Below are 24606 nucleotides of genomic sequence, written 5' to 3' on the forward strand. Positions count from 1 at the left end.
GCGTCCACCGATAGTTTCCTTGGTTTGGACCGTGCGTGGTCGTTTGGACAATTCGGGCCACTGTTGGGCCTTTTTCATTTGTATGTATGTTTGTTTTTTTTGGGTCCCGATCTTGGGCTTGTGTTTGTATTTGTACTTGGGCTTCTAGCTTTTATCTATAAATCTACTTAACGGAAAAAAAAATATTAGCTAAGAGAAATTATTTTATGCAATGAATTAGCAAGTGGGCCATAAAATAATAAAAAATTAAGTGTATTAATTTTGGTTTGTCTCGGTTAACCTAGTAAACCTAGAATCATGACAACAAATACAATCTATGTAGATTTTCTATTGTGTAAGGCCAGTGTTAGGATGCAAGTCTTACTTGTGCTTTAGAATCTAGTATAAATTAGATGATAAAGTGATGTATTCTATTCACTTTTTGTTGTTAAAGGATTAAATTTATTCACTTTAAAAAGGATTATTTTTAGAACACACAACTAACTCTCTATACAAAAGTCAAAAAAGAAGAAAACAATTTTTAACTCTTTTAACTTTCATGTTTTCCGAATCGGATGATCACCCTACAAAAAACGTGATTTGTATTTATAGTCATACCAGATTTTTCAAATCTTCTAAGATTAATTTTATACCAAAACCTTGATAAAAAACAGTAGGATATTTGACACAGAAAGCCATTGATGATAGCTTTGGTCACATAGATGAATTTCTTCAATCCTGGTCGTAACTAAGAAAGACCCATTACAATTTGCAGGTCTTGGTGATAAAACATCAAACAAATCGTGTCTATTGGGATGATCTAATACTGGTAATGCAAAGGGACTGCATCGTTAGAGAATGCCATTACTATGTTTTTTTACCCAATACAGTCAACTGCATCTTATAAGTTTTTATTTTCTTTTGATAGCTATGTTCAATTAACATTATAACATATTTGGTCTGTACTTTCTTTTTCATATTTATTTTTAATTTTATTATATGTGTTTTGATAGGAAGCGTATTGATGAAACCTAAAGGAAATCACAGAGCAAATCACGTTAGTCTAAAACATAACACTATGTTATACCAATTTCGGTTAACCGTTGTCGGTTAAGGTTTCACATTTTTTAATACCACCTTAATTTCTTTGTGCTTTAAGTTCTATCATTACCAACAGAGAAAAAAATGGTAAAGATGTTGACAATAAAAGTGGGAGAGAGGAGGCCGTATCATATAGAGATAGCTTCAATCTTTATGGGTGTTCTTACATTCTGGGAATGACTCCATAACGTATTATACAGAGAAATAAAGTATCTTTTTACCACAATAATTTCCACATCCTGCAGCCCAACTCCAATAAAAATGGCCTTTATAGGTGTTAACAGAAAGTCATCACAGATCAGACTCGTTTAGTACTTTACCATTTTGACAATCTCATCACTTCCCCAAGCACTTGCAAGCACGACAGAACCTTCCATGACCGTCGTTGTCTTCTGAAACTCATCCAATAACACAACTCCTCCTTACTTCTTGCACTTTCTTCCAATACAAACTTCTACTCTTTTCAATGGCAATCAAACAACTGCCACTAATTCTACATTCTTCAATCTTTCCAGGATTAACAATTGAGCAAAAGGCTATCGATGCAGCAGCTGATTTCAGTAGAGCAAGCATCATTGCTTTATCAGTGTTCTTACAATCTGGGAAGGGTTTCTACTCCAGAATCTGGCTGTAACAACTCCAGAATCAGTGTAGCCTTATTTCCGAAAGAGCTCATGTCAACAACTTTTCCTATTTCCGAATAAGATTCCATTTCAGCAATAATTTTCATGGCTTTAGCTTTTGGATTTTCTTATTTCCTCTGTTTCTACAATAGCTTTCTTCTTTATTTTTAACTGACCCAATCGCTTAACCAGAATCTATGTTACTTCCTGCTTAATTCAAAATCCAATCAATATCCACCACAAAATAGTCAAATTAAATAAGAGAGCATTAGTTTACAATGTTGAATAACTCTTACCGAGACTTTCTTGTTGTCATCGTCCGCAACCAAACCCTGTTCCTGAGAATATGTTGAAGTTTTTAGAAATAATTTTAACCTTAGACTTCTTTTTCATCGACATATAAATAGCATGATATAGTGGGTTGCAGGAGCTTAGTTTAATTTAAAATCAAGTAGTATTTTAGCAGATGGAAAGCCGCTTACATTTCTCTGACATCCAAATCAGTTGTGATGAACCAAGTGATGGAGCTTGCGGGCATCACCATGGCGGACATTACCTAAACAGTGGAGGAGGAGTGGTCCGTCTGCTAGTTAGTTTAGAACAAATCAAAAGATGATTCTCAAAGTAGGAAAGCTCACCGTTTTATAGTCAATCTCCACCGCCTTGGAAATTAAGACTCGCATTGATTATAAATTGTGGGTGATGGATTACTGGAAGGTTTTAAGTGGAATATTCTGTAACTGATATCATTCGTATCATGAAGGAGAAGATGAAAGAACAATCTCGTCATGAGATCTGGAGAGGCAAAGATGAACACATGTCCAACCTTTAAAAACGCAGCGTTTCTTTTATCGTCTGGGCTCTGGGTTCTAAGAAGACACAGCCCATTTAAAACTAAAGCCTGAACATAAAATAAACTAGATTTTGACCCGCGCTTTCGAAGCGCGGGCATTATTTTTCACTTTTATAAAAAATATTATTTGTTTGTAATTATCGAATGTATTTATCTTATTAAAACTTTCTTTATAATAAATTCGACATATTGGAGTGTCTCTGGTAAACTATGTGTTTTTCTGACTTTATTTTATTCCTTTTTCAATCAATATATTTATTTGGCTTATTGTTAAAATAAATGATTTTAGAATATAACTGTACAATATTTTTACATTGATATTTTGTTTAAATAATGTGACATATTTATATATTAATTAAATATTTACATCGTAATTTGTATACAATTCAACATATTTGTCTATTTTGTTGTTAAAAGAAATGATTTTGAATTCAAATGTACAGTATTTTTATATTGTTTTTTCTTCAGTTCACATAATTTTTAAAATAAATTTCTTTCAATATAAACTATATCAAAAATTAGTCAACTAAAGAATCCATAAACAATTATTTACATAGCAATATAACATATTTATATATTAATTCAGTTTAATATATAAATTATTTATTACTGCCATATTTAAAATGAAAGTTTATTAATAAATTTTTAGGTTGCTACAAACCAATCCGGACCAAAAATAATCCAACTCGAACCTCCTATGATATTTATAATATTCGAATGATATTTATTTAATTTAAAAATCTAGGGGAAAATATTGTGTATCACAAAAAATATATGATCAATTAGTGGATTCCCTAAAATGTAGGAAGTTTAAATGGATTTGCTGATTTTATTTGGATAGAGATATTTTTTAATAAAAATACAATTCAAGTTTCCAAACAATTTTTTTAACTACAATCCAAGTTTCCAAACAAAATTATTCTTTATAAATGCTATCCAAATAACCAAACACACCAAATTTTTTTAATACTCTTATCCAAATATCCAAACACACCGAAATTTTACTTCAGCTTTAATAAGATAGATGAAACGGTGAGTATTATGAAACATGACACGTGTCACTCCGTTGGAAGTCGAGTTTATGAAGTGGCGGATGACGTGGCGCATCCTGGAGAGAGATAACTGTACTTTATATAAATAGATTGTTGACCGATCACCCACTTGTGTGTTCAATTTAATGAGATTTATCTAAAATTATCATTTTTACATCATCATCGTACCAAATTGACTATCTAAGAGCATCCCCATCAGTGAATTTCATGGAAAGGTTACAAAAAAAAGATTATTATATTTTTATTATTTTCTTTTATTGTTTGATGTTTCTTCTAAAATAAAAAAATAATCGACCAACTGCGGGTCGCCACGTGTCGTGAAACCCGCAAAATAGTAATGATACAGGTTCATTAGGAAAAGCTCGCGGGAGTGAAGTTCAAAAGAGTTGGATTTCTTTAATATATTTTTTTTGGGAACTGTGTGATTCTCCCATTAATTTTACTAATGGAGATGCTCTAACAGTTTATAATCGGGAGACCTATCATAGAGTCGCACTATTATAATCTTTGAGAGAGGTTAAAAAATGAACGAAAAAGTAATTATCATAAGATTAGTTAATGAAAACGAAAAATGAACCGGGGCACTATTATAAGCTTTGAGTCAATTCTAAATAGTTATCATAGGATTATTTAGGGACACTACTATAAGTTTATTTTCTTCTTTTTCTATTCGTACATTTAAAAATATTTTAAACTTGATTAATCATAAGAAAAGACGATTAGCAGCAGCTATTTGAGTGGGTCGAATTGATGGTATCAAGACAATCTATCTACATAGTAGATTCATCAAAACTTTACTCTTTTCGTATTTAGAAAACTGATATTTTAAATTTTCATAATTATTAATATAAGTTTAATATATATCTATCTATTACTTTTCATTAAAATTTTATTTGTTTTTCATTAAAATTTTGTTATTTATATTTTAAGAATTTAATTTACATCTTAGTTTTAAAACACTGTGCAATAATTAAAGTCTAAAACGTTAATTTTAAATCTAACAAAAAATCCTCTCTCTAGAAAACTCAATCGTTCTAACCTCTCACTAAACAAAGTTTTGAAACCCTAACTCTGGTTCGGCAATCGTCGGTGCTCGAAGTTCTCCCTTCCCATTTCTTTATTTTTTTGTTCGCTCTTCACTACATTTTTCCTCCATGTCTCATTGCTTGGTATTCCACTGTGCAGATACTCACTGGAGAACTCTAAAGGTCGATAATGATGGTCTTTGGCTTCATTTGGAGTAACAGCGAGACTAGTGTAGCGTTGGTAGAGGGGAGAGTCGGCTTTTAGGGCTGGGAGTTAAGCCAGATCTAATTTTCCTCATCTCAGAACTTCGACGAATCTTTAGCGATTCTCTCAGGGCGGCAGCATGGGGCTCGGCAAGGCGACTCCTACACCATTGATCTACTTCCTCAGAAGGTAGTGGGATAAACGGAGGAGAGAAATTAACAACGACAAGCAGAAAGTGATTTGTTTCCCAGTTCTCGGAGACAACACATACCAAGGTTTACAACAATGAAACGGTCAACCGGAGGAATTTATCTCAAGATGATATGTGGGGGAGATTCCACATTGCAGCGTTAGGGAAAAAAATTATAACCGATGGTAAGAGTTCACACCTCTGGATCTAAAACTTACGGATCCGGCTCTTGTTTTTCTTCCAAAGTCCGCATTTTCATTCGAATGAGTCTGTCCGGTTTAGTGGCTAAGGAACGAGACATTGAACACCAATGGTCATGAGACAAGTTCGAAGATGCACCTTTTGGTGAATATGTTTTTGGGACAAGCACCGCACTATCTTTTGGGACTAACAACTCAATGATATTGTATTTCGAAGTTGTCTAATGTCTTTGTGTTAGTAGCTATGTTCGTTCATGTGGTCTAATTAAGGGTGAAATAAGACAATGTCATTTCGAGTTATGGAAGATATTGTTCTTTTTGGGGTTAAAAAATACAGTGGTGATGATTGAATCCAAAAATGACCACAAACGAGATTAAGTGATTAAACTCTGTTGTGGAACATTGTTGGACCCAAAAATGCCCACAATAGAGTTTAACCACTTAATCAAATCACCCTTTTTGATTTGGTAATGCTAGCTGGATCCTTTCAAGTGATTAAGGGGATACTAAATCCCACATTGTATAAATGGCTAAACTCTGTTGTGGTTTCAATCCTTGTACCCAAATTTATTGGTGAAATATAAGTGATGTTGAGTAAAATAAAAATAAAACATTAATTTTGTACATATAGAAAATAAAATCTAAACATTAATCTTAAGATAATAAAATCTAAACATCACTAGTTTAAAATCAGTGTTTTTAAAACCGGACCGGCTAGCGAACCAGAAATATTTTGGATCATGGGTCATCGTGGTTCGACAGAATTCGAATCGGGTTCGATTGGATTAAACTAAATATAATAATATTATAAATAATATGCATATTCTTACAAATATATATCATATCAAATAAAATGTTTAATAGCCAATTTTTTTTAGAAATTATTTCTTAAAATAACAACTAAAATGTAACAAAAGTAAATAAAATAATTTAATAATTTAAATCTAAAATTAATATGAAAAGCACATTTAAATTTTATTCTCCAAATCTTATCAATCTAAATCGTCATCACCTTTTAAAAAATTTATATACATTAGTTAAAAGTTATATTTTGATATTAAACAAGTGTCTTTTTCTTTTATAAATTATACAAAATTTCAAAAACATAAAATTTTCAATTATTAATGTTTTCAACACAAGTGATTATGAAATAAAATTAAAACAAAATGAAAAGTAGAAAAAATAATATCTTGACGTGAAATTAAACTTTGTGAATGCAGTGATTTTTACTTTATTAATATTTCATAAATCCTATTTTTAGTTTAAAAGAAGAGAAGTTAATTATTTTATTAACAAAATTTTGGTTCATATACGAACTGGGGGTTTGGCCGGTTCAATAGTCACCGGTTTCGGAGTTTTTGACAGTTCCATATAGATTTTTAACCGATTCAACTTTAGCAGAATTTTAATATTAACTCAATCCAAATTATTGTCCGGTTCATGATTTAACCTGATTCGACCGTATATTCGGTCCGGATTTTAAAACACTATCTGAAACCTAAGATTTGTTTTACATGTGTGATGTGTCAGACTTCAAACGACCGTTTTTGGCAAGTTTGGTGCCCACGTAATTTGATAAAAACAATTGCAAATTAATCACAGCCGTTGGATAGCCACATGAAACGTGTTTAGTTGTCTTTTCATGGACGTACATGGAAATTACGGAATCCAGCAACACAGTGTTCATAAGCGCGGAAATATATGTTCACTAAATAATGATATGCGCCTCTGCCTAGAATAAATATCTAAATAAATATAATATAACTTTATAAAATTTGAATCATTACATGAAAATGCAAAATTTAAACTAAATAATTTTTTTCCAGCTCTAATAAAATATGAAATTTATATAATTTTTTATGCAAGCCCAAAATCATGTTATTTTAAAATTAAATATATTTGATATTAATTTTGAAAAAAGTAATTATAAACATTTGACGTTAATCTTTGTTAAAAAAAAACATTTGACGTTCAGACTAAATCAATTTGATTTGGTTTCTGGTTTATATTAACTCGTTCGAAATGATATATGAAATACTTATATCCAAGTAAATGGCTTTTTATATTATTTGTATGTGTACAATGAATTTTTAGAAATAATAACTAAACAAAACTTATTCCTCCTTGCTATAAAATTTTCAATAAATTGTTATATAAATTATATGTAAGGGTAATTTACGTTTAAAGTAAATATATAATTACGATTATATAATGATTAAAATGTTAAAGTAGTTAACATAAACTATATATATAGGCATGTGTATTCCATAATTTCTTCTAAAAGATTACTATGAATGATTATTCATATATTTCAAAATTACGCTAATCATGTTAGATACACTCAAACTATAATAATATGAAATGGAATGTTAGGCGATTATAGTGATTTTTACTTATTTTAAGCTGAATATAGTTTTATTCTTTAAACTAAATATATAATAATATATGGAAAATGTGATATGTTTGTTTATAAAAAAATGTATGGTTAAGAAAATGTTGAAAATATAAATTTGAAACAATTTATCGTAATTAATTATATGAAAGAAAAAGTTTAAATATGTTTTGTGCAAATATAAGTGACGAGATGTCGACTTTTTAATAGTAATCATTTTTATTACTATTTTATAATAATCACATTATATTTTACTCTAATATAGAGTAGAAAATAGAATAATAAACAAAAATAAAATAATATTTAATAAATGAAATAAGTTTCTATTTTTGTTTATTGTTCTATTTTATAATAAAATATAGAGTTGCATTTCAATTTTTAATAAATATAGAAAATAGTTTAAATTGGAAAGTTTGTGTAAATCAATTTGTAATTGGATTCTTATTCTTGTTTTGTATTAATATATATTTTAAATATGGACTTGAACTATATATATATAGATATATATATATATATATATATATATATGGAATTGAACCGAAGATGTCCTAATAACAATTAAACAAAGAACTACTGTAAGAACTTTTTTAAAGTACAACTTGTAGCAAGTACTCTAGTGAACATTGACATTGTTTTAAACAGATTTCCTTCACGAGAACTAGTTCTTCCTAGAAATTTGAAAATGGCAAGTTGAGATTTTTATCTTGTTTTTTTTTCTCTGAAACAAGAACAAATGATATCGTCAGCCAAAAAAAAAAACAAGATAAAAAACAAAGAATATCGTCATAGATTTCTGAACTCAAAAATCTAGACGATTCATCACTTAAAAAAACATTACCATATAATATAGTCTAAAAGTAAAATTAAATTTCAATTTAATCATTAGGGGCACACTCATAAATCCCTAACAATACTTAGGTTCACCTCTGGGGTGAACTTTTTAAATTCACCTCATCTCTATTAGCCAATCAAATCGCCACGTAGGATTAATGACAAAAAATATTAAATACATTTTAAAAAAGCCAAAAATCTTTAAATGTCAATTTTAATAAAATTAATACCGCAAACTAAACTTTAAATCCAAACTGTAATCTTAAACCTAAAATCTATACCCTAAACCCTAAGCCCTAAACCCAAATCCTAAACCCTAAACCCAAACTCTATACCCTAAAATCAAACGTTAAATTCTAAAAAGTTTCACCTCAGGAGTGAACCTAAGTATTGTTCAATCCCTAACATACGGCGACGATAGAAACAGAGTAAATGCTATTTCTAGTAAATCTCTGAACAATACTTAGGTTCACTCCTGAAGTGAACTTTTTAAATTCACCTCAATTCTATTAGCCAATCAAATCGCCACGTAAGATTAATGACAAAAAATATTAAATACATTTTTTAAAAGCCAAAAAATCTTTTAAATGTTAATTTTAACAAAATGAATACCGCAAACTAAACTCTAAATCCAAACTCTAAATGCACATGTTTAGTGTCTGGGTTTAGGATATATAATTTTATTTTAGGGTATAAAGTCTAGAGTTTGGGATATAGAGTTTGGGTTTAGGGATTAAGATTTGAGTTTAGGGTATAGAGTTTGGGTTTAGGATTACGGTTTGGATTTAGAGTTTAGGATATATATATTTTTTAAAATATGGAATTGAACCGAAGATGTCCTAATAACAATTAAACAAAGAACTACTGTAAGAACTTTGTTAAAGTACCACTTGTAGCAAGTACTCTAGTGAACATTGACATCGTTTTAAACAGATTTCCTTCACGAGAACTAGTTCTTCCTAGAAAATTGAAAATTGCAAGTTGAGATTTTTATCTTGTTTTTCTTTCTCTGAACAAGAACAAATGATATCGTCAGCCAAAAAAAGAAAACAAGATAAAAAAAACAAAGAATATCGTCATAGATTTCTGAACTCAAAAATCTAGACGATTCATTACTTAAAATACCATTACCATGTAAGTATAATCTAAAAGTACAATTAAATTTCAATTTAATCATTAGGGTCACTCTCACAAGTAATAAAGCATAAGCACCTTAGAATATACATACCGCGACGACAGAAAGAAACAGAGTAAGTGCTATTTCGAGTAAATCCCCAAAAACAGAGTAGAGAGAGAGGAACCATCTTCGTCTCCTTCCACAACAACATCTCCACATTCAACAAACCAACCAACCAACGAATCAACAGGTGAGAAACCTCGAAAATCAAAGCGAGTCCAACTCGCCCAGATTCTCGATTTCTCCACCTTTTCCATAAAAACGACATCTTTACGCAGAACCCATCAAAAAAAGGTTCAAACTTTCTCCCTCCCCATGACAGAAACATCCCTCCTGAAGGAGAGAAGCAGCCCAACACAAACCCTAATCCTCGGACGCTACGAAATGGGAAAGCTTCTCGGCCACGGAACCTTCGCCAAGGTCTACCTAGCCCGCAACGTCAAAACGAACGAGAGCGTCGCCATCAAAGCCATCGACAAGGAGAAAGTCCTCAAAGGCGGCCTCATCGCCCACATCAAACGCGAGATATCCATCCTCCGCCGCGTCCGCCACCCAAACATCGTCCAGCTCTTCGAGGTCATGGCCACCAAGTCCAAGATCTACTTCGTCATGGAGTACGTCCGCGGGGGCGAGCTCTTCAACAAGGTCGCCAAGGGACGTCTCAAGGAAGACGCCGCTCGAAAATACTTCCAGCAGCTCATCTCCGCCGTCACGTTCTGCCACGCCCGCGGCGTCTACCACCGTGACATCAAACCTGAGAATCTTTTACTAGACGAGAATGGTAACCTCAAAGTCTCGGACTTTGGGCTCAGCGCTGTCTCTGATCAGATTCGGGTAGACGGGCTTTTCCACACGTTCTGTGGGACCCCTGCTTACGTGGCGCCAGAGGTTTTAGCGAGGAAAGGTTACGATGCTGTTAAAGTTGATATATGGTCTTGTGGTGTTGTGTTGTTTGTTTTGATGGCGGGTTATCTCCCGTTTCATGATCGGAATGTTATGGCTATGTATAAGAAGATTTACAGAGGGGAGTTTAGGTGTCCGAGGTGGTTCTCGCCGGAGCTTACGAGGTTGATGTCTCGTCTTCTTGAGACGAATCCGGATAAACGGTTTACTTTCCTTGAGGTTATGGAGGACTCTTGGTTTAAGAAAGGGTTTAAGCATGTTAAGTTCTATGTGGATGATGATAAGCTTTGCAATGTTGAGGATGATGATGATGAGTTGGAGAGTGTTTCCGTGGAGTCTGGTCGGTCTTCAGCTGTTTCTGAATCGGAGGTTGAGTGTTTGGAGCCGAGAAGGAAGGTTGTGGGGTTGCCTAGACCCGCGAGTTTGAATGCTTTCGATATCATATCGTTTTCGCAAGGTTTTGATTTGTCGGGGTTGTTTGATGATGATGGGGAAGGCTCTAGGTTTGTTTCCGGAGCTCCGGTTTCGAAGATTATATCGAAGTTGGAAGAGATTGCTAAAGTTGTGAGCTTTACCGTGAGGAAGAAGGATTGTAGGGTGAGTCTTGAAGGTTGGAGACAAGGAGTGAAAGGTCCTTTGACTATTGCAGCAGAGATATTTGAGTTGACACCTTCGTTGGTTGTTGTTGAGGTGAAGAAGAAAGGAGGAGATAGAGCAGAGTATGAAGAGTTTTGTAACAATGAGTTGAAACCCATGTTGCAGAATCTGAAAGCTGATGATGTTGATGAAGAGCCTGTTGCGGTTTCAGCGGTTGATGTAACCGCGGATTCTCCACCGGTTTGTTTCTTGCCTTCTGATACTGAATAGATTATAAAAAGTGGCCGAAAGCTACAGAGATAATGAGGGGGTGTGTAGTCAGTCTCCTTATGGGAGTTTTGGGTTTTGTTATCTGGTGGAGAGATCGTTTAGAGAAATGGGATATGGTGTTATGTTTCTACTAACCATTTAGCAGTTTTGTTTTTTTGTGTGTGTGGGAGAGTGAGTTGTATACAGTTTCGGGTCAGATCTTTAATTGTATAAAACAATGAAAATCAAATAAAGAAACTTGCTTTCTTCTTGTTGAGGATACTCTTTATGTTATCTGATAATGGTTTTCTCTGTAAACATTTTCTTCTGCTTTTGATTTGTGTTTTTTTTTTGCTTAAAATGGGAATGAGCCAAAGAAGAGAAGAATGTTCTTGTTCTTTTCTTTTGATCAAATTTATTAGACTAATGACTGAACGTTCAGTGACATTGTCTTTTTGGAGATATTTGAGTTGACCCCTTCGTTGGTTGTTGTTCAACGAAAAATATTTTTTTAAATTTTTATTAGTTGATTTTAAAATTTTCTCTTAATTTTAAATATTTTTAGTAGTATAAATACAAAAAGTCTTTTTCTTTATGTGCATAACTATTTAATTTTGATTTTATAATCTATAAAAATAATTAGTTTTTTAATAAAAATATACTTAGGAAATATATAGATATATTAGTAAAACATTTATTTCAGGTTTTTAAATTTAAAATTTATTAAATATTAATTTATAATATTTCATTATGATAATTAAATATATTTATATGAAATTAACAAGAAATGAAAATATTATGATTTATTTTAAAAGTTTAATTAATTAATTCGAAATTGATTTAACAATGTTATTTTTAATGACATAAATCATTATAATACACCATATTAATATTAGTTCTATATTTGTTATAACAGAATAGATAAATTCTGATTCAAGCTGTTTAAATAAAATTTTCGATTTTTTTTTTTAAAAGAGTGAATTTAAAATTTGATTTAACTGATCTATTTGAGATACAATTTTTGTTTTTTATAACTGAGTGGTTTCTTAGACCCAAGGACTAATGACTATAAAACTCATAAAATTTTGAGTTTTTTACTACTAAAAACTTTCATAGATGGACAAAGAGAATTGAACTCAGAATAGAAGCTCCAGGTTGAACCTCTTTACTGTTAGGCCAAAACCACTTAGTTTCTTTTGAATTATTATACATAGATATTTAAATTTTTATTATAACGAATATTGTTAATTTTAAATTAAGTCTATATTTTGTCAGAATACAATTAATGTGATATTTAATGATTGTTCTTATATAATTTTCTAAGAAATTTTGTGTTCTTTTGACGAATTTATTAATTTTTAGATTAGTTTAATGTAAAATTAATATGATTGTGTGTGTATATATACATATTAGGATGTGGAATCCTACTTTCTCTTTCTAGACTTTTTTTTTGCCTTTTCTCTTTAACCACTTCCGTCTTGCAACTTCGTATCCGGTCAACGGTTCCGGTTTTTCTAGCCGCCGCCGGTCCGGCCTCAGCTTTACTTTTTCTGTTTTCTTCTTTTCTTTGTCTTATCTTAGTTTGCGGCCATGTCCCCTTTTCTTAGATGGTGGTCCGTCGTCGGTTTCCCGGGATACGGAGGCTCACGCTCCGTTTGTCGCCGGCGTATGTCTCTGGAGCCGTACCGTTCCTGTCTTTGGTATTGGTCGCCGGCTTCTATCTCCCAAGAATGTATTCGGGCTGAGAGTGGGGTGATTTGTTATGGTGGTTGGGGGCTGAGTTCGGAGGAGTTCTCGGCGGTGCCGGTGGAAACTCTCTGAAGATCGAGCCCAGGTTGCATGCCGATGATTCTTTTACTTCTAATATTTGTCGTTGGAGGTGGAATCGGAGGCCTTTAGTATTCTTCCGGTGATTCCGGTGGTTTGGTTCCGTTTACTTCAGCGTCGATCTTCGTTGGGATGGAGTTGGTGACTTGAAAATCCGGTGAAGGTGCGGTTGCGGCCCCGACGGCAAGCTCTAGCCGATCGAGACAACAAGGCTCCGGCGTCTGACACGCGTCTCCCCCCGGGTCTGTGGTTTCTCCACGTGGAGGATGAGGTGGGCTGAGCGGTGGTTGTTGGGCTCGGGTGTTTTCTTTTGGGCTTGAGCTTTTGCTTTGTTTCGTGGGCTTGTAGTCTAGTTTTTTTTTTGGGTCTGGTTTTGAGCCTTTATAATTTACTCTTGTTTAATATATATATTTCAGATGGCAAAAAAAAATATATATACATATTAGGATATGCAAAAGCAATACCAGTAACACACATAGAAACTCGTAAATATTAGTTTTTTGCCCTTAGTTAAATAAAATTTAAATGTACAATATGATAAGAAATGTAGAATCTATCATACATTTTATCTACACAAAAATCAAACCGTGTTACTGTATTAGTCCTTTTGCACTCTCACTAACCACGTGTTGTGAACAAGTTGTGCAGTTGCCACGGTATCTTTTTTTACTTCATTGCGTAATTGTATATTGTCATCTTTTGAACCTTCGAGTCATTTAATTTGTGTGATCCATAAATATCTCTTCACCATCTTTTTGCCCCACTTGTACATATATATAATAATGTTGATACTGCCTTTTCTTTTTCTTTTTACTTTGGATTACGGAATCTAAAAGAAAAGGAATATTCAAATGTTGTATAAAGATTAACATCAGCCAGTCATACAAAAAAACACAACAGCCAGTCACAAGTACCGGTTTCCACTTGTGTAATTCAGGGATTTTACTTCATTATGTCAAAATTGAATATATTGTCAAAAATATCTATTAAGCTTGGCCATTATTATATTTAGAGAGTTAAAAATACTCCTTACATCTAAAAATATCATTGATATTATACACACAAAATTCAATAAAGGCAAAAGAACCAAGTTTTCAAAGAACAACCAAAACTAATCTTGACGTTTGTATTCACAACTTATTTGTATTATATTCATAATGGAAGAAAGGTAGTTTCTCCAAATTTAAGCAAAAAAAAAAAAGAAAGGTAGTTTCTTGACGTTGTGCACAAAAAAAGTAATTCTTGGCGTTTTACAGCTTCTGTTATTCCTTGTAATTCTCGCACACACATAACGACACTTAACATTCTCTCTCTCTCTCTCTCTCTCTCTCTCTCTCTCTCTCTCTCTCTCTCTCTCTCTCTCTCTCTCTCTCTCTCTCTCTCACACAACACACACACACACACACACACCTAAAGACACTTAACATGATCTCATCTCTACTTAGGCCAAACTATTACACAAGATTATTTATCAACCTCACAAAACTCACACTCACATATCAACAAGCGGACGATCTCTTTGACTTCCCGGCTCCGCTTCTTGCGGCTGCTGCATCCGCATCCGCACGTGCACACAACCATAACGACGCTCTTCTCTAGCCCTTCCCCATTCGTGCAAGGACAGATGTAATCTCTTCCCGGAGAGCAAAAACTCAGCCGCTTGAACCGGAGTCAAAACCTCCACAATCCTCCTAAGCGTCTCTAGCCTCAGCTTATCAGCCTCCGCCATTAAAACCCCCATGCACTCTTCGTGCTTATCTAAAGCATCTTCAACCGCCACATCAGCTTCAACCGAATCCCTCCAGAAAGCCGTGACAGCAATTGGCATATCCACAACATCCTCTTGCAAATTCGCACATTTTTTACTTATCTTATCTTCTTCCCCTATCACCTTTATATGTAAATCATTGATTTTCTCAAGCTGCGTGGCGGTAAGATCCCTCAAGGTACTATCACCGTCATGCCCATATTCGACGTTTTCATCCATCTGGAGGAGACACTGAGAAAGATGAGCTTCAGCATGGGAGCCACATAGAGCGTATATAATTCTGATGAAAGATGAAGGACGACATCCACCCATCCATAGAAGACTATTCTCTAGAGAAGAGTTCCAAGATGGTGCTAAGTAGCTCGAGCAGCTTTGGTCTGTCAGCTCTGTTCTTTTTTCGGCGTATTTTTGGAAGTTGTTGACGATTTTACCAACGAGTTCTTCGAGTATGTGATGATAGTCGTCTGATTGTTGGCTCATGAGAGCTTCTTTGAGATCAACTATGTGTTTAGCTTGTAAACTCATCCACTCGTAGTAACATTCTTTTTGAAGGTGCTCAATCCCATAACTTGACGAACTTGTACTCGCCATCTCTCTTCGTTTGTTAGTTCGTGAATTTTATCAAACGTTGCTCTAGTCTATATATATTGGATTGGTGCATGTATATATGTGCGCTAAGTTAATATTTTATAATTATAACAACATGCATAAACGGCGGGTACGTGGAATCACAACACAATGGGTGCTATGTGAAATCGTGGTTTAACCTTTTCTAAATCGGATGTTTTCTCTTTTCGTTGGTTAGTTCGTGAATACTATTTAACGTTACTCTATAGGATGATATGTGCATGTTTGTATACGTTTAATTATATTATACAGTATATGTATATGCGTTAAGTTAAAAACTGTAATTATAACATGCATATACGGGATACGTGGTCCGTGGAATCACAATACGTTTTTGTGAAAATGTGGTTTAATCTTTTATTAAATGGATGTTTTCTCTCTTGTTTTGTGGAATCACACAATACGATGAGGCTTGTTTTGCATTTTTGACAGAAACGGACAAAGGGGCACGGATGAATGTAGTACCTTGTAGTACCTGACAAAATAATTTTGGCCCTGTTTTCACGTTTAAAAAAGTTTAAGATACGTCGATAAAAATAATAAATAAAACGTGAGGTACAAAATATCATCTTTATATAGTTTCTTTTGTGAATTCCGCAAATAGTTTAGCGATCAAAGCACATAGATAAGAACATTTGAAAGTTAATTTTCGGTGGCTCAGTTTTGCTCTGACTTCTTTCTAAAACAAGAGAACAAACTTCGCCGTACTTTATTTTCCGGCCGACGGGTGGGTTTCCACAACCACTGTCGGTTCGGCTCTAGCTTTAGGTTAATTTCTAGTTTGTATTTTTCATTTTGTTTTTTTTTCTTTGTTTATCGATCGGAAAGAGGAGGGGCTGTCGGGTTCTTTTCTCGATGTATAAGTGTTGTTGTTTTTGACTCCGGGATGACGAGGTTTCTTTAACTCAGTCGTCGCCGGCTTATGACTCCGGGGGATAAAGGCTCACGAAGCTTTGCATCGCCGGCTTTTGCAAAAGATCTGTCGCGGTGGTGAAGGAGGCAAGATGCGTCTGGGATTGAAGGCGCCCGTGTATTTTTACCGGTGGATAGGGATGAGATCTTGGGACAGACCTGATGATGCTCTCCCTGACAAAATCCAGCCGGAAAAAGGATGGGGTGATCGACGATTCCGGGGAACTCCGACGAAACTTCTGGTAGTTTTCGTCTCTTCCGGCGATGTCTAGGTTTGTGGGTCACCGAGTTGTGACCGGGAGACGCGTGTCTTGGTGTTGGGTGCGGTTGTGACACGTGGTTAGTGTGGTGTCACTTAGGTTTGGAGAATGGGCTTCAGGCCCAATGTTTTTCTATCAGTTTGCCCTCGGTTGGGCTTTGTATGCTGTTTTTTCTGGGCTTTTGATCCATTAATAAAATATACTACTAGATGGAAAAAAAAAAGATAAGAACATTTGAAGTAACAAAATTCCAACACAGAAATCAATTGCATGCAAATATATATACATTTTTCCTTTTTTGTAAGAAGATTTTTGATACGTTTATTCAGTTATGGTTATTTCGAATATATAAAGATAAAGAGATTGATTGGTTAGTGCTTTGGTTGTTGTGGACAGCAAAAAATATTTTTACAGCCACAATATTTAACAATCAATTTTACCCAAAAAAAAAATATTTAACAATCAAGCTTTACTTTGATTTTTGAAACCTACAGATACGTTTCCTTTTTTCCTTTTCTTTTGGCTGTAGACAGTATTTTTTCACAGCAAAATAACAGTGTTTTAGAAACTTATTAATAAATCTGTGAATTTTATAACTTACAAAAATCATAGCAAAAATCTTACAGCTACAACATAAAAATACATAGCATAAATTCTAAAGTAAAAAACTAAATCACAGCTTCAACTGATCAGACCCAAGATTTGTATCTTACAAATGCCCAACCCTAATTTTAACAAACACAATAATTTATTTATTTAATTTTCTTGAAAAAATTAGATTCAGATATCTGTATCCGAATCTAGAAAATCAAGATATCTGAATTTGGATTCGATTTTAACAAATCCAAGATCTTATTAATCGAATCAAGATCCCGACCCTTCCAACTATCTGGACTATTAAAGCGGGGATCTCAAATAATAATTCTAATTTATTTAGTTAAAACCATATGGGGATAGATTTTTTTTTACAGTGGGAGGTGTCTTGTTAGTTTTTTCATATCACGCTGTTTTGATCTTTTAATCCCTCAATCCATCTGGCTTTCTCTTAATTTTTTTAGTTTATATGAATAACTAAGTCTGGACATTCAGACATCGGATCGGGTTTTGAGTATTTCAAATATCTGATAAAGGGATATGGAATCGTTTGTACCGATCAAGTATTCTGAATCTCAGATCGGATTTGATTTGGTACTTGTCGGATCCAATATTTCTGGTTATATCGCAATGAACCAAAAAATTTCTAATTCCAGTTCGAATCGACTTATTATAGTTCAAATATATAGAATATGACCGATTTTATCCGAATATCTGGTTCAGATATGTCCAAAATATTCAAAAGTAACAAAAAGTAATCAAAATTACCAAAAGTATGGAAAGTAATTTAAAAGATCCAAATCATCATATATTAACAACTATATTCAAATTTATGATTATAAATTTAATATTTAAATTATTTCAAGTATTAATATAACTAATATTTCTAGATATAAATGTGTACTTTGGATTTTTTTTTTATATCCATAAAAATTTTGAGTTAGGTTTGGATCCGGTTCTTCCGATATAAAAAGTTATGTATCATTCGGATATCTATATCAGATCGAGTTCGTTTTGGTACATTAAAATTTGGATCAGAACCGGTTTGAGTCTTCGGACTCGGATAATTTACCCACGTCTACTGAATAACCCTGATTGCCTCTTCCTAACTTTCTAACTAATTTTTTATATTGTGCTCCAAACTTTTTAAACAGTCAAAATAACCCAATGAAATGACTAAATCCCACTGTTATATGACATGTGAGAAGACGAGTTCGATTCGAAAGTGGCACTAAGACCGACTGTTTCCTCATTACTTCCCAGCCAAGTCATAAGAAAACTTATTTACTTCTTTAATGTTCATTGAGGAGAATAAAAAAGAGAGATGCATGTTTGAATGTAAGAACCAATATTGCATTCCCATTCAACCCTAAAATCCAAAATTTCATTTTGAGTAAAAAAAAGAATTGCATATGAGAAAAATCGGTAATAGTCTTTTTTTGCCAAATTTATTTGAGAAATTCTTGGGTTTACCCCCTAGTTGAACCTATAGATTCACTAACCAATGAAAATTGGTTATTTCATATGCAGATATTTTTTTAAAAAAGAAATAAATATTTAAATAAACAAAAAGATAAAAAATAAATAAAAAATAGTTGTAGCCGTAATTTTTTTAATATTGTTAAAACCGTTCATACTAAATTCTAAATCCTAAACCCTAAACACAAAACCTTAAATCTTTGGATAAATCTTTGGGTAAAGAGATATTCCAAAGGTTTAAAGTTTACCCAAAAATTCATAATTTACCCAAAAGTTTAGATTGTAGGATTTAATGTTTAGGGTTTAGTGTTTAGGGTTTAAAGTTTATTATGAACAGTTTTAATGATGTTAAAAAAATCTTTTTTACAGCTACTACTATTTTTTATTTATTTTATTTTTGTATATTTCAAATAATAAATTCTAAATATTTTATTTCCTTTAAAAAATATGTGTATGAAATAACCAATTCTCATTTTTCTTATAGGGAATGAACCCAAAAAATTATCTTTTATGATTAGCTCCTTTTAAAAAGGAAAACAAAAATTTTCAATCCGTCTAGACAAACTTCACCAAGTCTTGCGTCAAGTCGTCGGATGATTTTGCAAGTTTTCCGATCTCATTGATTTGGACCCCTTATATCAAAATTTTCCACATATATCGAATCCGTGATTGATTGGCTAAAGTCGTCGGATTTGGTTGACTGATTTACTCTTACCAGAGAGATTTCAAAATTTCCACATACATTATCTTTTTCTGTCGATAATTGCATACCAGTACAGCTATAGCTTCGTACGTTATGGCGAAGTTGATCAATCACTAAGCTATAAAAGGTCATAATCTGTAACAAGATTTGTTCAACTGATAATAATTCAGATATACCATAGTCTTATTTTCTTTTTCATTTCTCATTAATCTTCTTTTCATTTCATTTCTTATGCTTTTTATTTTTTAAATGAAAAATGATTGCTGACTAGTGACTAGATCAAGTATATGTTATGCATGACAACGTCGTGTAACTTAATTAACTTAACGATGTTATATAGTTAAATTAACTTAACGATGTTATGTAGTTAACATCACGAATGTAGTTTTATTATCCAAAAACTGATGTAAAAGTCAGAGACTATTTATAAAAATGTATGGGGCATATTTATTTATTTTGCTTTATGCATACCTAAACAAACTTCCGATTGATTCTTAGTTGATTACATATATAAGTAAGTCATTGGCATTGTTCTCTTTATTGTGTGAAGCAAGTTTGTTTTTGAGTTGAAAGGCTTGGCTTATCTAGATTCGATTAAACAATCAACAGATACAAAGGTAGTGATTGGTAATATAAGTGGATGCATATTTTCATCAGCTATTCTTGAATTGCGCTTTCAGTTGCCAATCATACTTTTTCTAACAGAGCGGGATGTATTTGAAGCAAAACTCCAAACGTCAAGAATTAAAATATACTAGATCTTCATCCGTACAACCGTCTTGATTTTTTTATATACTATAACATTTTAGTTCATATAATAAAATATCACTAAATTAATGTAATATATATATATATATATATATATATATATAGCTCTAATATATTATAATGTTATTACAATAAATTTTAGAAATTTTGTAAAACAAAATTGAGAATATTAGGTAACAATACCATTTTACATAATTTGGTTTTATTTCAAAATTTGAAATGTATGTCAAAGTTAAATTAAATTGGATCTACATAACAGAGAAGAAATATTTTGAGATACTGTTAAAAAAAACAATTTTTTTAGTTACAAAAAATATTTAAAAGAGAAATTATAATATATTGTACTTGCAAAAAAAATTGCAGTAAATATCTTAGTTGAAAATTTGCTTGAAATACACTAAATTGGATAACATTGTTTTATTTGAAACAGAAATGAATATTTCTTTCTAACAAAATATATTAAAGATCTTTATTAAATGAATTTTTGAAAATTAATCAATTTAAATTTTATTATCATTAAAATATAATTAATATATACATGCTTTTAATTTTCGTTCATAAATCAAAAACAAATTTTAACTGAAACTCTAATTATATTCAATGATAATTAAATTTAAAATTGAATAATTTTTGAAAGTAAGTTTTAAAATGATTCTGAAAAGATTTTTTAAGAATTTTCTTAAACAATATTTATTTGTATTTTAAATAAAGATAAAGATTTTAAAAGATATGATGATTAAGTTATCTAAAATGTGATAAATTTTCTAGAAGATGGTCCATTTAAAAATATCACAGATAAAAGAAGTCATGACTTCTATTTTATTAGTATAGATTTTTTTTGTTCGACTTTATGAAATACCGCATACATTAAAAGTTAGACATCGCTAGGTTTCGAATGGTAAATGGCGTTCCGCTCCGCACCGCAGTTAACAGTAACAAAGGTCTCTATATATACCAGATATCCATACATTTTTATAACTATTAGAACCGCATATCAGTTAAACCGATTGTCCCGCACTGCTCAATCCGTAGTCCGGAGCCATAGTGTGGTATGTACTGTTGAAGTGCGTTGTCTTTCTATATATACCATATATCCATACGTTTTTATAAATATTTATTTTATTTATTGATACAATTATATATAAATAAAATTTATATATTTCTCAAAATATTACTTGGGAATGCTTACAAGGAATGCCTGGAGGTTGCTTTGATCCAGAATACAAAAGTTTGAACCCCTTTTACTCGAATGATATGGTTTCTTGAAAGATAACTGCCAAGTGAGATGACAGTGAAGATGAATAACCAAAAAAACAGTCTTAGGTAGATATGAATCAGAATGTTACAGAGTTTACCAGTGCCTAAGTTTTCTATTTGCACAACCAAGAACACCCAGAGATGATCGCGTTGAGCTCTTGTGTAGTGGAACTTGATACACAGACTGAAGTCTCCGGATCTTTATTCTTTTGTCACTCACAGATTGGTTCATTAACAAGAGTGCCTATATATTTTATTCTTGTGTCTTTTTTTTGTAACACTTTTTTTTAGTCACAAAAGACATTGTTTTTATTGTCATTTTAGAGGAAGAAAAGTTTCCATTGAACTTTTCGCCTTTCAAAGTCTTGTGCGGAAGACTTAAAAACGACGTGAAAAGTGATAAAAGTTCAAAGTAAACATAGAGCATTCCAGATGACCATACACACCCACCATATGTAAGAGTTTAAACATTCGTAGCCTCACATACCATCAACACGATTATTAAAACAAATACTAATAAAGAAAATTACATTTAAAGAACACAAATATACATATGATTCACAAATATTTAAAGGGAGATGGTGTTGAACATTTGGAATCTATTTTGGGCTTGCTTTCGATAGAACTTTTACATGAACCAGCTGTGTATGTGTGGAGAGAATTTATGTGCAATCACCAACCCACAAAACACACCAGGTCCATAGGCTATGGCCGCTGAAATCCAACTAATCACTTGTTCTTTTGGCTTGGACAAATCTTCGGACTCTTGTGGTGTAGGATTAGGGACATGAGGTTTTCCACATATATCTTCGAGACCGTAAAAGTTGGAGTTGTACATGAATGCTGAACACTTTTGTCTTTGAAACTGTGTGCTTCGCGGTATTGGACCTTGGAGATTGTTATGGGAAAAGTTCATAATTGACAAAAAAGATAGACTGCCAAGCTCACCAGGAATCTGACCTGACAGATGATTTCGAGATAAGTCTAGTTCCTCGAGATTTGTTAAATCTGCCAATGATTGAGGTATATTGCTCGTGAATGTGTTACCAGACAAGTTGAGAAGACGCAATTCTTGCAATACTCCAACAGAATTGGGGATCTTTCCACAAAACTTGTTTTCTGAAAAATCAATAGCTTTGAAGTCTTTTCGGATCCGCTGAAATTTCGTATCAACTCCTTTATTCACCATTTCCATCGAACTACGGTAAAAACCTCCATATGCAGGATATCCCATGTAGACGGTGTAACTTTGATGTTCTTCCCTTAACGTGGTCATCCCATGCCATTTGGAAAAATAGAAAGGTGGCAAAGTTCCGTTGAAGTGGTTATTTGATATATCAATGACTTTTAAACTTTGAAACCCAATGGACACACGTGGATGATACAACGGCCCGTAGAATTCATTTGATCGGAGGATTAAAACATTTAACGAAGGCAGAGAACTCAACCACGATGGAAACTTGTCCTTGATCTTGTTGCTTCTTACATTGAAAAACTTCAAAGAAATGCAGTTAATCAATGATTCTGGAAGTTTTCCTTCCAACTTATTGCCGCTGACATCAACCAACTCTAAGTTGGTAGCATTGACAAATAAATCTTGAAAAAGAATTCCTGTGAGATTGTTGTTTTGTAGATTTAAGGCTCTGAGAGGCACAATCGTGTTCCTTAAACATTGCGGGATGGAACCGTTGAAGATATTGTTAGACAAATCCAAGAACATTGACGGTCTAAGCTTGCATATCCAATGAGGTAATGGTCCTCGAAAAGAATTTGAACTCAGATCCAACGTTTGGATATGTGTTACATCTGAAACTTCTAATGACTTTCCAAAACGGCTGAAAGAGTTGTGAGAAAGCATTAACTCCAATACACCCCCTAACCAACCTGGAATTTCACCTTCTAACTTATTGTTAGAAAGATCAAGATACTCGAGTTTGACTAAGTTTGATTTGGGGATTGGTCCAATGAAATTGTTTTGGCTAATATCGAAAGTAACAAGGTTGACCAACTTTGATATAGATATGGGAATTGGTCCAGTGAAATTGTTGTCACTAAGAAATAAAGTTTCAAGATTGAGAAAGTTTGATATGGATTTGGGGATAGGACCTTCGAAATTGTTTTGACTAAGGAATAAACTCTGGAGCTTAGAGGACGAAGATATACTCCTAAACTCTATAGGTCCTTCGAACTGGTTTTCCCTTAAATTAACCCATGTTAACGAAGGAACCATGAACAAGGATGTAGGAAAAGGACCAAAAAATGAGTTTCCACCTACATCAATATGCTCTAACTTGTGGAATCGACTCATGTTAGATGGAAATATGGATTTAAATTTATTATTGCTGATGACTAAAACAGACAAACTAGTGGCTTGATTTAGTAATACAAGAGGGAATTCACCTGTGAATTGATTGTTTGAAATATCTAAGTGGGTCAGCTTTGTAAAGTTGGCAAAGGGAACATGAATATTTCCAGTGAACTTGTTATCGTTAAGGTTTAAATATTTTAGTTGGGTTAGGTTTCTGACTGAAGTTGGAACTTCCCCTACTAAATAGTTACCCAAAAGATCAAGATGTTTTAGATGAGAAAGGTTTCCTAATGAAGAAGGAATCTCTCCATGGAGATGGCAGTCTCTAAGGCTAAGGTTACGAAGATGCTGGAGTTTAAAAAGACCACTATTTAGTTTTAAAGAGTTGTTGAGAGGGATGTATTTGAGATCAAGTGAAATCACTTTGCCAGATTTTGTATCGCACGTGATACCCTCCCAAACACAACAATCACTATTCTTCTTCCATGAACTTAAAGATGAGTTTGAGTTGAATCCATTTACCAGAAACTCGTGTTTGAACTCAAGAAGAGCATCCATGTGGTCATGATGACAATGTTGGAGCATAGGAGAAGCAGACGTGTGTAGAAGGAGGAAAACCAGAGAGAAGAAAAACAAAGTAACAGTATCAAAAGGACAATAAAATTGGTTTGGAATCATCATATATAATCCCAAATTTATTTTGTGTTGGTATTAAAGTGTTTGGTT

General features: G+C 32.9%; 3 protein-coding genes and 1 long non-coding RNA gene across 4 annotated transcripts; 1 reads left to right on the forward strand and 3 right to left on the reverse strand.

Annotated features, from left to right (window-relative positions):
- Positions 1 to 1190: 1190 nt before the first annotated feature.
- LOC108810447 (uncharacterized) lies at positions 1191 to 2496 on the reverse strand. The gene is made up of 4 exons (XR_001943103.2): positions 2342 to 2496; positions 2186 to 2259; positions 2000 to 2041; positions 1191 to 1910 (listed from the first exon to the last, which is right to left on the reverse strand). It is a non-coding gene; the product is annotated as an uncharacterized LOC108810447 (long non-coding RNA).
- A 7140-nt stretch (positions 2497 to 9636) lies between these two features.
- LOC108821109 (CBL-interacting serine/threonine-protein kinase 12-like) lies at positions 9637 to 11699 on the forward strand. The gene has a single exon (XM_018594156.2). It carries the CDS (start codon positions 9944 to 9946, stop codon positions 11396 to 11398), a length of 1455 nt encoding a protein of 484 aa, XP_018449658.1. The 5' UTR covers positions 9637 to 9943; the 3' UTR covers positions 11399 to 11699.
- Positions 11700 to 14581: 2882 nt separating this feature from the next.
- Positions 14582 to 15666, reverse strand: LOC108821393 (protein DOG1-like 3). Its single transcript, XM_056991617.1, has one exon. It carries the CDS (start codon positions 15561 to 15563, stop codon positions 14697 to 14699), a length of 867 nt encoding a protein of 288 aa, XP_056847597.1. The 5' UTR covers positions 15564 to 15666; the 3' UTR covers positions 14582 to 14696.
- A 6310-nt stretch (positions 15667 to 21976) lies between these two features.
- On the reverse strand, positions 21977 to 24583 carry LOC108821947 (receptor-like protein 30). Its single transcript, XM_018594945.2, has 2 exons — positions 22620 to 24583; positions 21977 to 22532 (listed from the first exon to the last, which is right to left on the reverse strand). The coding sequence occupies exons 1-2, from the start codon at positions 24559 to 24561 to the stop codon at positions 22201 to 22203; spliced, it is 2274 nt and encodes a 757-aa protein (XP_018450447.1). The 5' UTR covers positions 24562 to 24583; the 3' UTR covers positions 21977 to 22200.
- Between the last annotated feature and the right edge of the window lie 23 nt (positions 24584 to 24606).

This window comes from Raphanus sativus, chromosome 8 (genome assembly GCF_000801105.2).
Source record: "Raphanus sativus cultivar WK10039 chromosome 8, ASM80110v3, whole genome shotgun sequence".
In the NCBI taxonomy this organism is placed as follows: Eukaryota; Viridiplantae; Streptophyta; class Magnoliopsida; order Brassicales; family Brassicaceae; genus Raphanus; species Raphanus sativus.

What these genes read in the sequence shown, in the direction of transcription:
- LOC108821393 (XM_056991617.1), bottom strand. Translation starts at nt 15,563, where the DNA reads ATGGCGAGTACAAGTTCGTCAAGTTATGGGATTGAGCACCTTCAAAAA.
- LOC108821109 (XM_018594156.2), top strand. Translation starts at nt 9,944, where the DNA reads ATGACAGAAACATCCCTCCTGAAGGAGAGAAGCAGCCCAACACAAACC.
- LOC108821947 (XM_018594945.2), bottom strand. Translation starts at nt 24,561, where the DNA reads ATGATGATTCCAAACCAATTTTATTGTCCTTTTGATACTGTTACTTTG. An exon ending in GCGTCTTCTCAACTTGTCTG is followed by an intron (nt 22,533 to 22,619) that starts GTAACACATTCA and finishes ATCATCTGTCAG; the next exon opens with GTCAGATTCCTGGTGAGCTT.